The sequence below is a fragment of the Oncorhynchus gorbuscha genome, linkage group LG20 (genome assembly GCF_021184085.1).
Source record: "Oncorhynchus gorbuscha isolate QuinsamMale2020 ecotype Even-year linkage group LG20, OgorEven_v1.0, whole genome shotgun sequence".
NCBI classification, from domain to species: Eukaryota; Metazoa; Chordata; class Actinopteri; order Salmoniformes; family Salmonidae; genus Oncorhynchus; species Oncorhynchus gorbuscha.
Window position 1 is genome coordinate 24,218,654 of NC_060192.1, and position 13,246 is coordinate 24,231,899.

At 45.1% G+C, this 13,246-nt stretch overlaps 1 protein-coding gene across 1 annotated transcript; it reads right to left on the reverse strand.

Moving 5' to 3' along the window:
* Window positions 1-1,783: 1,783 nt before the first annotated feature.
* LOC124006812 (period circadian protein homolog 1-like) lies at window positions 1,784-11,451 on the reverse strand. Its single transcript, XM_046316981.1, is given in 18 exon segments — window positions 1,784-3,148; window positions 3,314-3,464; window positions 3,705-3,882; window positions 4,595-4,775; window positions 4,878-5,995; window positions 6,119-6,317; window positions 6,319-6,428; window positions 6,536-6,735; window positions 6,812-7,061; window positions 7,213-7,327; window positions 7,497-7,737; window positions 7,891-8,044; window positions 8,158-8,538; window positions 8,651-8,852; window positions 8,974-9,095; window positions 9,208-9,461; window positions 9,594-10,219; window positions 11,275-11,451. Coding segments are annotated over 17 exon segments (4,491 nt in total). The 5' UTR covers window positions 9,914-10,219; window positions 11,275-11,451; the 3' UTR covers window positions 1,784-2,833.
* Window positions 11,452-13,246: the final 1,795 nt, after the last annotated feature.

Genomic DNA, 13,246 nt, shown 5'->3' on the forward strand with positions numbered 1-13,246 from the left:
TCCATATTTTCAAGCAAAGGGGTGGCTGCATCATGTTATGGGTATGCTTGTAATTGTTAAGGACTGGGGAGTTTCAGGATAAAAAAAAAGAATGGAGTTAAGTACAGAGAAAAATCCTAGAGGAAAACCTGGTTCTGTCTACTTTCCACCAGACATTGGGAGATTAATTAACCTTTTAGCAGGATGATAACCTACAACACAAGGCCAAATCTACACGAGTCGCTTAACAAGAAGACAGTGAATGTTCACGAGTGGCCTACTTGAAAATCTATGGCGTGACCTGAAAATGGTTGTCTAGCAATGATCAATAACCAATTTTATAGATCTTGAAGAATGGGCAAATGTTGCACAATCCAGGTGTGGAAAGCTCTTAGAGACTTACCCAGAAATACTCAGAGCTGCCAAAGGTTCTTCTACAAAATATTGAATAGTGGTGTGAATACTTATGTAAATGTGATATTTCCATATTTAATTTTCAATCAATTTGCAAAAGTTACAAGAAAAATGTTTAGACTTTTTATGCGTAGATAGATGAGGAAAAAAATATATTTAATGTATTTTGATTTCAGGCTAGAACAACATGTGTATTAATTCAAGGGGTATGAATTATTTCTGAAGGCACTGTACAATGTTTTTGAGAAAGACAATTTGAAAGATACAATTTTATGTATTTATTGGTTTCTTTTCATTTTGATAAGAGATATAAATGCAATGAATTTAAGGTTATTTGTGCACGTAAAAATGTAAATTTACAGATTTTAAGGCTGTGTCATTAGATTTGGGGTGGGATTGCAATAAATTATTGAGGGGGAAAAATATGATTGAAATTCTGGTGAAAAAAAAAGGGCTCCACGCTGAAAATGTTTGAATACCACATAACAGATAATAGCCGACGAAGCAAATATTAAAATAAATGGCTTGATATTTATGGTTTTCAAGAGAGATTAACATGAGTGCATTCTAGCGTATAGGAAAAGTTTTCTAGAGGACTCTACTACTAGGCTAACAACGAAATAGACAATCATTTGAATCTATGTTCTTTAGCCCAATGGTGAACAGTCTGGCATCTGTTGAAAGTACAGTTGGCCCTAACCATTTGACCATCCTTGGGTGGAGGTGAGTGCCAGTATAAGAAAAGTCCCTCTGCCTCCTCGCTCACTGGGCCAGTGTCCAGCAGTTCTCAGTCCCTTCCTGCACATGGAAAAGACAGTGTAATGTTCAGAAACACTTTGCACTTCTAGAAAGGGAGAATACAGACGATTTGATTTAAGAAGCGAGGTCTTTTAGCTATTTGTTAGTCCTAGTGGAGCCCCTCACAGCCGCCACACTGGGTTTATCTGACCTAAGACCCAATCTGCTCTAATCTACTCTAAATCCCACTTCCTGTTGCACCTAAACTGTGGATTTGGAGCGGAAGATTCCAGGAATTATTTTGACCCATGTCAATACTACTGAGGATTGGAGTGTGGCCTGCTGCGAGGGTCAGGGATGCCCCCTCTAACAAGCTGTGGAGGACCTGGGTGGTGGACAATAAAACAACAGCATTCTTAGGAATATATTGGTGGCATCTTTAAATTACTTCAATGTGTTCAAATACCTAGATCAACCACTGTGGCCAACTTCAGAAAGTCCATTTTGGATCACCCATCAGGATGCTGCCCTTGACATGAGCCTAAAACAAATCTGTCACAACACCATCTAGTGGCAGAGAAGGCAGAACACATGACTAGATTTTAGCTACACTCACATCCTGCACATCACAAGAGACAAAAAACAAACCCAATTATATTTCATTTTTTTATATTACATAACAAAATCCTCCAAAGAGATGTAATAAGTGACTATCAAATCACTTTATTTACACTAATGAAATGGAGAAATAGTGGGGGAATAAGAGGCAGCAGAACATATTGGCATTCACCAACTCTGTATGATCAAGGCCTGCTCTTGTAAAGCTCAGTCAGCCCCTGCTCCTTTCCTCCCCACGCTCTCACATCACTGTATGGTCCAATCAACGAGACTGGCTCCATCGGGTCTGTTACCATGGGAACACCCATCTCTACTCCTGACAAATCAAAGATACCTTTTTGTACAGAAATACCCATAACGATGCAAACAAATAACATGGTCTTTAGAAAATGTGTATTTCTCTGGAGGAGACAAAATAGTCCGGATGTTTGCCCAATAATGCTTAAAAACGTGACATCTTGTTACAAGCATTGCAGTGTAAAATTATATTACAATAAAATGAACCATTCAGAACATTGCATTACAGCCCACAAAAAAACTGTAGTATGCCTGCTCTTGGTTGGTATACTGTAATAAATACACTGTACAATAACTGAAATTACTTTGAAAATATTAAAAAGAATTCTACCAAATATATTTTTCAACATGAATTTTGGATTTCATTTTTTTTACGACTGATTTGACATAATTTTCCAATATGGACATTGGGACTATTAAATGACATTGCGTTGATACACGCAATAAATTGTAAACTACCAAATTGTCACTGCAGGGGAGGAAAAACCCCAAAGCAGTGAATTACAAATGGAACATGTCTTCAGTCCAGCGGACCAGGCACCAAACATGCCAATTAAATATTTACCAAGGGCTTCTCTTTCCAGTTTACATTTGAAATATATCAAATATTTACACCTTTTTAGATGCAATATACATTGATCTACATTCTCCATGTGTTTAGACAGGAACAGGTATTCTTTGACTCCTTATTTTCACTTCTTTGTTCCAACAACACATTGACCGTGAGCTTGGCCCCCGTTTGTCCCAATGCATTGTGGTTTAGAGTCATTGGCCATATAAGAAGTCCTCAGTTGGCGTTTACAGCCACAGAGTCCCCTTTCTCTGTTACAGATGAGGATGTTACCTCCAACTCCTTCACTCTTGTGTCCTTACAGTTTCCTTCCTGCTCCCCTTGCCTCTCAGCCTCACCCCCCTTAGTTTCTGTCTGGGGGGCTTGTGGTGGAGAGATGAAAGTGTCTGTTGCCGTGGTAACATGTGTCTCTGTGTGTGCGGTAGCCTCTTCCTGTAGCTGGAGGACCCCAGTCAGATCCATGTCCTGCAGCTCCACATCAAAGGTCCGGGGGGCGGAGGTAGCTGGAGGAGAACCGCACCCGGTACAAGTCTAAACACAAGCAAAGGGACAAGAGATGAATAAACACATCTTTTACAAGTACATTCTTTTTTGTATTACTCTCCAATGTCATCTATACTGATTCCTGTGAATCTTTGTGGTCAGAGAGACAGGGTGTAGCTACTAGCTCCAGTATGTGTCTGTGTGCTGACTTACAGGGTTGTTGATGGCCTGTGGCAGGCGTCCGGTGCCCATCCAGGGGTGGACCTGGATCAGCTCTCTCTTCTGCTCCTCAGTGAAGTGCGGCTGCCGTTTCTGCACCGCCCTCAGTACCATACGATCTTGCCTTAGAACAGTCTCCCTGTCCCTGTAAAATCATACACATGTCCATAGAATAGCCATAGTCTAAAATGTTGTATTAGCAGCATAATGGTGTGTGGAGAGCTTCTATTTTTCAGTCTGCATTAATAAATAATATACAAATATACTACTTGCATTCCATGCACATCAATCATACATACAATTAAATAGCTGTAGCATTAATTACTAATCATGACGGGTTAAGGTAACTATGACTACAATTGCCATGACTACGACGGTTTCTTACCTGGTGGGCATTTGGTACGTCATCATAACCTTGTCATCCGTGTTGGCCATGAGGAGCCAGATAGGGTTCTGAAGGACATACTTCATGAGCTGGGCCTCTTCAGCCCCTCCTGCTGCCTGCTTATGGTCGTTCTCCGATGAGTCAACGCTGCCAAAGTACTTGCTGGTGTTGCTGCTTCCTGTGGTTGAAAAAGAAACATGTTCAGTTATGTCCTGAAACTATCAGTCATTATATACAAATATCCTTGACCATCACAGTGCGAAGAAGAAAATCTGGCCGGTGTTAAAACCTCTTTAAGGATCCATTTTCGCTGAAAATGACATACCCAAATCTAACTGCCTGTATCTCAGGCCCTGAAGCAAGGATATGCATATTCTTGATACCATTTGAAAGGAAACACTAAAAAGGTTTGTGGACATTTTCAAATAATGTAGGAGAATATAACACATTAGATCTGGTAAAAGGTACCATCACCTTTGAAATGCAAGAGAAAGGCCATAATGTGCCAGGCCAGGCGTAGTTTCGATTTTGGCCACTAGATAGCAGCACTGTATGTGCAAAGTGTTATACTAATCCAATGAACCTTTGCATTTCTATTCAAAATTTTGTATCAAAGCTGCCCAAATGTGCCTAATTGGTTAATAAATACATTCTCAAATTCATAATTGTGCACTCTCCTCAAACAATAGCATGTTATTCTTTCACTGTAATAGCTACTGTAAATCGGACAGTGAAGTTAGATTAACAAGAATTGAATTTTCCTGACAACATCAGATGTCTATGTCCTGGGAAATTCTCTTGTTACTTACAACCTCATGCTAATCACATTAGCCTACGTTAGCTCAACCGTCCCGCGGGGGACTGACCGATCCTGTAGAGGTTAAACTCACTTGTGTCACTCCCTGAGGTGCTGCATCCATTAGAGCCAGAAGACCCGGAGCCAGAGGACCCGGAGCCAGAGGACCCGGAGCCAGAGGCAGCCGAGCCAGTGCCTGAGCAGGCGTCCTCTTGCAGCAGAAGGTCCAGCAGGTCACTGGAGGTGGACATGGCGTCCTGGTTATCAACATCAGCCTGGAGGAAGGGAACACAGGAGAGACAGCGGTTAATGACAAGAACTCACTAGACTCAAAACCTTTTCAGAATTACATTTTGTTTAAATAGATTAAAACCCACATTATCGTACTCTTTGGCATCACCCTTCATGTTGCTGTTGCGGTTAACAGAGCCTTGACCTCCGACCTGAGACGACGAGCCAGGTGGGGGTGGGGTCTGCTGCGCCCCTGTTGACATGCCCTCCTGCCTGTTGCCTGGCAACTCCTCCAGCTGCAGCAAGTTGAGGGGGGAGGAGCATCGTGACTGGAAGAGGGGCGAGTTGGTCCCCTCCAGGGGGGATTGGCATGTGGACTGAGGGGTGCTGGAGCGGGAGTTGCCACGTGGGACAAAAGTGGGATCAATCCTGGGTAAGGCAAAGCAAGGAAGCCCGGGCACCGGAATGGGATTTGGGAAAGGTAATGTTTGGTTGGGATTGTGAAAATCTTGTGGGATCATCGACAAAGCAGGATTGACCTGTAATGCAGGATTGACCTGTGAAGGGTTGTGTTGAGCTAGAGGCATGCCATTCATCTGCGTCACAGAAGGATTGAATTGAGCCAAGACAGGATTGAGTTGTGGTAGTGGGATAGCCTGGTTGAACTGTGGTAGTGCCTGGTTAAGTTGTGCCATACCAGGGATACTGGGGTTAAGGTGAGGCATGGCTGTGTTATACTGAGGCATGGCTGTATTGAGCTGGTTGAGCTGTGGTACACCTCCATTGAGTTGAGGGAACATGTAGTTGGGCAGAACAACCATCATCGGGGGAGCCATTGGCATGGAAATCTGATTGGCATGCAGGGGGTACTGGAAGCCTGGCTGGGGGCTGGGGTAACCCATCTGCATGGCATTGGGGTTCACCCCGGTGTGGGCCAGGAGTTGTTGTTGCACGTTGGGGTAGAGGGGGAAGAAGGGCAGGACTCCTGGAGGGTACTGGGAAACGGCAGGAGGGAGGCTGGCCACAGAGGTGGGCCAGGAAGAGGACGAGGTCAGAGGTCCCTGTCTCATTAGGGGTTGACCCATGGGGAACATGGGGCCTTGGTGCCCCTGCCCTTCCCTTCTGGAACTTCTGTTCATCCCTGAGCCTGTCTTGGGACGGCCCCCGTGCTGGGAGCCCTCCTGCTGGTGCTTCGGCTTCTTGGCCCCCCGGCCCCTCCTCCGTCCGTTACCACCTGCTGGGTAGTCCTTCGAGGCGTGCACTCCTGACACACACACACACACACACACACACACGGGTGAGATGCATGGAAAAACAATGGATTCTCATCCACATCATCTTTCAGACACAATAGAAACTAAATCTCCACTTGAAGTGTCCATCTTACCTTTGGGTGTGGTCGTGTGTCCTCTCAGAGGAGAACCGGGGTCCAGCATGCGGAGCTGTCCCAGGTCTCTGAACCGGCTCAGGAACACCTGTTCCTCCTGCTGGGTGTGGGCAGACAGCACCTCCTTGGTCAGACCCAGGCTGCCTGAGCATCCAGCCGACCTGCGGCTATCCCTCTCAGGCTGGGCAGGGCTGGGAGTTGCTGGGCTGGGAAAGGTTGAGGGACGGGGGGGTCACTGCCGTGGTGATGGCGTTGTTAATGGCTGGGGGGGTGGTGGTGGGGGGTGTCTCCTCCATCATCATGATAATATCTGCAGGGAATAAGGTTGACACTATATTTGAGACTAGAGAGAAGAGACAGAGGGAGGTAAATAACAGCCAGTCAGACAGTCAGTCAGATAACAGGGATGTGTCCTACCTGACTCTGGGGGCTTCTTGTCCCCTACATGGACGATGGTGCTGCTGAAGCTGCATTGGGACGTGAGCGAGACCACACTTTCAGCCTTGCAGTGCAGCGCCAGAGGACTCATCTGAGGCCCCCCCTTTAGACCCTTCCTTACCCTGTGACCCTTCGAGATCTGTAGGGAAACAGATATTTGGTCCAAAATACCTGCAGACCTTAAAAGAGGCATAAAAATACATAATAGGATTTCAATAGGATCTGTATTGTATACCTTTAGCTGTTCCAGACAACTCCCTCTGCTTGTCATCGTCTGACGTTGATGATGTGGTGCAGGAGGAGGAGCCACATTTCCTCTTTACTGTGTTGGGGACGTTACAGCTCTCCAGGTAGCGTACGATGCTGTCCAGACAGTTGATCTGCTGGTAGGAGTAGTTGGCTGACGGATCTTTCCTTGACTGCACGGAGGCCAGGGTTTTAGTTGGCCCCAGAGCGCCAATAGGTCCCAAGTCTTTGTTTAAATTCTCTGGCGTCACGAGGTCTCCTGAAAAGAGGAAAGGGAAGTACTGTTAGAATTTCATTTTCATCATCTCGACCCTTGTGGTTATACTTTTGTAATGAAAACAGACATTTTAGAAGAGCACACCGTGACAAGACATTTTACGACAAATATGACTACAAAGTCAAGTGTTTACCAGCGCTGGCGTGTTTGCGGAGCGGTGGGCGGTTGCGGGACTCGATGAAGACCTGCTGACCATTGGTCTTCACCATGTGGACGTCCTTACACATCTGCTGGAATGTCATCTGCTGCTGTAGGACAGATAAGAGAGGGTCAAGAGTTAGACGATAACACCTCAACTTTCTTCTGAGTCAATTCCACTGATTAAAATAATGTCGTTTGTTACTATTTTGTAACCACAGGTTATAAAGTACCTTGTTAAAATCTGCGTAAAACATCTGTGATTGTATTAGTACTCACTGGTCTCTGGATAGTCATCTGGATGATCCCCTTAGTGGAGGGGCTGCTGCTGCCTGAGGAGCCCGGGCTGGGCCTGTGTGGCTGGGATCCATGGGAGCTGCAGTAGCCCTGGGAGACACCACTGTGGACAGGCTGCACCAGCACACGGTGGATTTGCTCACTGAGCCTGGGGATCTCTGGAGACATGGCCCGCACCTCCACCTCCATACTAGGGGTAAACACATCTTCGTTCAGGGGACTCCTGCAGATGAGGGGAGAGGGACAAGGGAATGGGGTTTAGAACAATGCAATATGTACTGCTTGATAGCGACACAAACAGGTTACGGTTCAGTTAAAATGTGGCTATTGCAAGCTTGTGAAGGTCATTGACGTAGCAGAGAGGTGGACTACTCACGTTCTGACTTTGTGTCGACCCACGATGAAGGCCACTTTGCGGCTCCAGGGGTTGACGAAGGAGGACCAGCTGGTATCTATGGTGAGATACTCCCCGTTCCGGGCACACATACGCAGGGGCGAGTGTTCAAAGGGCTGCCCCGCTGACTGGAGAACTGAGTGGAGACCAAAGATGTTAAAACTATTACTACATAACCAGTCATCTATTTGCTGGTTTCTAAATCCTTACAGAATATATAAGGCATGACTGTTGGACAGGAGTACTCACTCTTCTTGTGTATGGCCACCATGACAGGCCTGTCATCAGGGTGGAGGTACATGAGGACAGGAGTCCCAACCAGGTCCTGGGGCAGGTAGCCTAGCAACGGCACAGCTCTTTCATCCACTTCCTGAAAGAGACAGCCGGGGGTGTGGCTAGTGTTAAAAATCCTCTTGTCCGCTGGGATGCGGGGAGCTTCGTATCCTGAGTGCACCTTCTCAGCGATGAGCAGGCAGCAGGGCTGTGGCTGGGACATGTCGGAGTCCCGTAGGGTTAGCTGGTAGGGGGTCATACGGAAGGGGTAGTACCGCACTTCCCCCTCACTGTCCCTCCCAATACTGATACGGCAGAACATGGATTTCTCCTGGGTGCAGTCCACAGGGGAGGTCACTGAGCGAGATTGGGGGGGGGCACATTAACATCACATAGACATGCAAAAATGTGATCATCCATTTCCATTTGAATTCAGAGCTAAATTAAAGGACTTCTGTAGGAGACTTACTGGAACCAGTACAGGAGGCCCAGGGGGGCAGGCGGCAGGGAGCAGTGCTGCTGTAGAAAGTGCTGACGTCCTGGGGGGCCAACAGCTCAGAGAAGAGTGTCCCCTGGAGTCGATTAGGCTTAGTGCGCAGCATGGGAGAGGCCTGGGGGGAGATGTACACCAACTTCCCAGAGAGGAAGGACACTCCCACTGAGAACGTGTCCTGTACAGGAGAGAGAAGAAACAAGGGAGGTTAGAACAATGGTTTGTTGGGTTTAGCTTTTAGTCTGTTTGAGAGCTGTTGGTCTGGTTCTAGTAGATGAAGATTGTGCTCTAGTTCCTACCGTGTTCTGGAGTGTGTATTCAGAAGTAATGTTGTCCAGTTCCTCTGTGGTGAAGGCAGAGAGGTCCAGGCTGCAACCGTGGCTCTCTTCCACACTCCACTGGTGATAATACTCCTGATTCGCTAAACACACACGTATAAATAGTATATAGATAGTAAGCTTGCCATTTCATGCTAAAGCCACACAGTATACAGTACATCTAGCAAAAGGCAGGCTCAAAAAGCAGCATCTTACCTCGGACTTGTTTGACACAGTTGAGAGCATACTGCAGGGAGGCCAGGGTGCTGGAGCGGCCTTTCGCCCCGTGGTCTGCAGGCATGCGGATCTTTAGCTCCTTCAGAGCCTTGAGCAGCTCTCTCTGGGTCTGCAGCCGGGCTGGCTGGTCACTGCTGCATCCACTGGTGGACGGGTGGTCCTGCTCCGAGCTGCCACTCAGCAGGCTGTAGACCATAGAGCTGTTGGGAGGGGAAGAGCTGTGGGAGTTGGCGCTGACAGGGGCAAAATAACATGTTATTACCACCGCTGAGCAGACACTTTTATAGTATTACAAGCGGTGTCTACTGCCTGCCATCTGAAAATGGTTGTGGTGTTTCAAATATGAATTCTGTTAAATGTGTTACCTCTTGCTCTCTGTTGTCTCCATGGCAGAGTCCTTCCCGTTATGGGAGCTGCTGCAGGTTGATGTCTCACGTCCCATGTGACCTTCCACCTCTCTTTCGGCTGAGTCGTTCCCACTCGAGTGGGCATCGGTGTCATCGGAGTTTGAGGAGGACTTGCCCCCAGACCGAGTTCTCTTTCCATTGGAGCTACCAGAGCTGCCAGTCTGACTCAGTCCAGACTCAGGGGACTGGCAGCCCGCCTTCAGTCCCACCACATTTTCTTCTACACCTACTCCACTAGTGTCATTTACAGAAGTGGTATATGCATTCTCATCACTCATAATAACCAGTATGAGTGATTTACTATTGCTGTTTGACAAAAGTGATATGTCAAAACAAAGAACTGTGACACTAATACTGCTACTAGGTGGGTCTACTAGACTTAGATAGAGTCATGGTTTGGTCAAGTAAAAATGAGCCAGAAGATAAACTACCGTGTCTCATTGACCTTGAGATTGTATTTTTTCTTTGTAAATTCTAAGCTTATGAATCTGATACGCCAATTGAAGAGAAGATGGGTGAGACCTTTATCAGTTTGCTCTTCCTCATGTGCACAGTCAGTGTGCGAAATGGTTTTGACAGAACACCTGATGGAAGAAACAATTCCCAATGTATGAGTGGTGAGTAACATAACATCATGAGTCATACATCTGTGTAAAGACAGTGTTACATCTCATCTGCAATTAAACATTCATATAATGACACTGCTGTAAAAAAAAGTTAGTGTTCACCCAAACTACAAATGTACATAACTAAATGGCTTGATTTGAAATCATCTAAGGTCATATAAGAATCCAAGTAAGGACTTTCTTAGTAAGGATTTAACTAATTGCAAAGATAATCACGTTAGGCTCTAAACATACTCAAAAAAGTTGTACATAGCCTAATGTCAATCTATTAAGACATTCAAATAATATAGCTAGCTAGGGGAACTATCCTTTTTCCCCAACAACCTCACATTCATTTTTGGGGGGGCTCAAAAAACTTGCTCTCCATATATTCCATTGACCATAATAAATCATTTCATCACTTCGAAGAACAGTTAACCGACGATATCAGGTGACATAAGGTAAACGAACTTCACAGCCCATTTCACTATCTGGCATGTCTTGAGAGTTTACTGTAAGTAGCAGGAAGACACCCTTGGGAGATATTATTGTTGACGACAGAAGACAACGTGGGCAGGATGACCCCGGTGGGGGATGTTTGTGTTGACGACAGCGAAGACAACGTGCCTCTACTCGACAGGCTATGGTACGACCCGCATGCGCTCATGCATTTATTCTACCTGACACAAGTCTGGCAACAGATGGGTCTCACTTGTAGGGAACACTAATTGACCAAAACAACATTAAATTGTACCTCGATATCTGACCGTATATTGAAATGTGTATCGATATACAACATAAATCCCTTTAACGTGTCAGTACTCTGCCAGCATGCCACAACAACGTTAGCTACACTAGCCAATGTCAATGCTGTTGCAGATAGCTTGATCATATATATATTTTTAATGCTAGCTAAGTTAGCTATGTAGGAACTATTTATTGTACTACTAATAATATAGCTAGCAAAGTAGCGTTATTTTTTTACCAGTTAGCTAACTAGGTAGCAAGGTTTTGATCAAAGTTGACATTCTCACCTTTTTCCATGAAGAAAAAGTACGCTCCGTGGTATTTTTTGTTTTAATGTCTTCAACAATGTATTTCTGTAAAGTTAGGCTTAAAATTGTTGAAATTGTAGAAACCTAGAATGACATCTTTAGCGAAACAACTCAATGTGGATCGCCTATAACTACACAGAATGTGTAGAGAACTGCACATTCGCTTTATATGACTGGGAGGGAACACGGAAAATAACACGTGCTTGCTCCCATGTGTTGCAGCGATTGGTCCTCAACTAACACTGACTCCGCCCTAGTGCAGTGTCCCAGGCCTGGCGAATGCATTCATTGGTTGAGTAGGGCGGTGTCCTTGGCTGCACGGGGCTCTGCTATGCTTTTCTATCACGTTGCCCCATCGGTGCCCTGTCGGTTCCAAAAGCATGCTAGAACGTTTGTTGGCAACGTGCCTCCATCAATACTCTGAATTGGCGACATTTCCTCACCCCATCCTTTCCTTGTGTACTTTACTGAACCACAACACATGCATGTGAACCATTGTAGAGGTTTCTTTATATCAAATTGTTTCCCCATACTAACCAGGAAAGGAAACAATGCATGGAAATTGGTAAGACACATTTGAACTCAATTCCAGACTTTGCCGACTAATTGCCGACTAAATGAGCTTACAAATGCTACTGCAGTATGACAAGCCTTTGCACAGACATAAATCATTTCCTCACCAAAAGTCTACACTACTGCCAGAGGAGGAACCCCCACCCCCCTGATAACACTAGCCTACTATTAAAATAATGTCCTTAATTGAACCGTTAACACAGAGGTATTGAACCCTGCCTCTGTTTTGGTATTTTAAAAAAAAAGCTGTGGGATGGGCCTGGAGAAATATAACCCCTCTCAAATTCATAGACAGAGCTATGGAGGCAAGGACTGACCATCCATTAAATCCATAAAATAGTTTTAACCATGTGTTGAGGTTATACAGTGTTTGTTTACATGTACATTGTTTATAAACATTGGAGTAAAACAAGCTCATGTAATTGGTTCTGATGGGGTATGACAGTTGAGCTAAGCTCGTGACGCATTTATACATTACATTCTTCAAGAATCAATGGGTATCATTCATTTATAAGTCCAAAAATGGATGTAGCAACTAAGGATTCTAGCTTCAAAAGCCATAATTCACTCGGTTCCATCCCTTTGAATTGTTTTCAGATTCTAATTGTTTCTAGATCCTTATGCTATCTTAATTATGTGTATTGTTTACATTTCCCTTTGGGCATTAAAATGAAATATCATTTCATCTCGGGCAGTAACACCAACAACATGTGTCATGTGGTGCAGCTATGGGGGGTGACACATGGGGTGACATGCATTCACAATTCAATGAAGTAATTGTTATGGTAAACATCCACTGGGTGGTGCTACTGACTTTTTGGACCTGCCTACCTGGGGTGTATTCATTCAGCCGATTCTGTTGCAACAAAAAAATCTAAAAGCTGCAATATGTAGCTTTTGGGGCAACCCTACCTGGGTTATATATCTGTCATTCTCATTGAAACAAAGTCTAGGTAACAGTTGATCTGTTCTTTTAATGTTTTACCTTCCTTTATCGAGGCAAGTCAGTTACTAACAATTCCTTATTTACAATGACAACCTACCCAGCCAAACCCAGATGACGCTGGGCCAATTGTGTGCTGCCCTATGGGACTCCCTATCATGGCTGGATGTGATACAGCCTGGATTTGAACCAGCAATTAGTAGTGATGCCTTTTAGCACTGAGATGCCATGCCTTAGACCGCTGCGCCACTTGTGAGCCCACTATGTTCTATGTGTGTTATTTCTATGCTTCAAAACAAATCAAAGCAAACTTTATTTGCCACATGCGCTGAATACGTGTAGACTTTACCGTGAAATGCTGACTTACAAGCTCTTAACCAACAGTGTAGACTTTACCGTGAAATGCTGACTTACAAGCTCTTAACCAACAGTGTA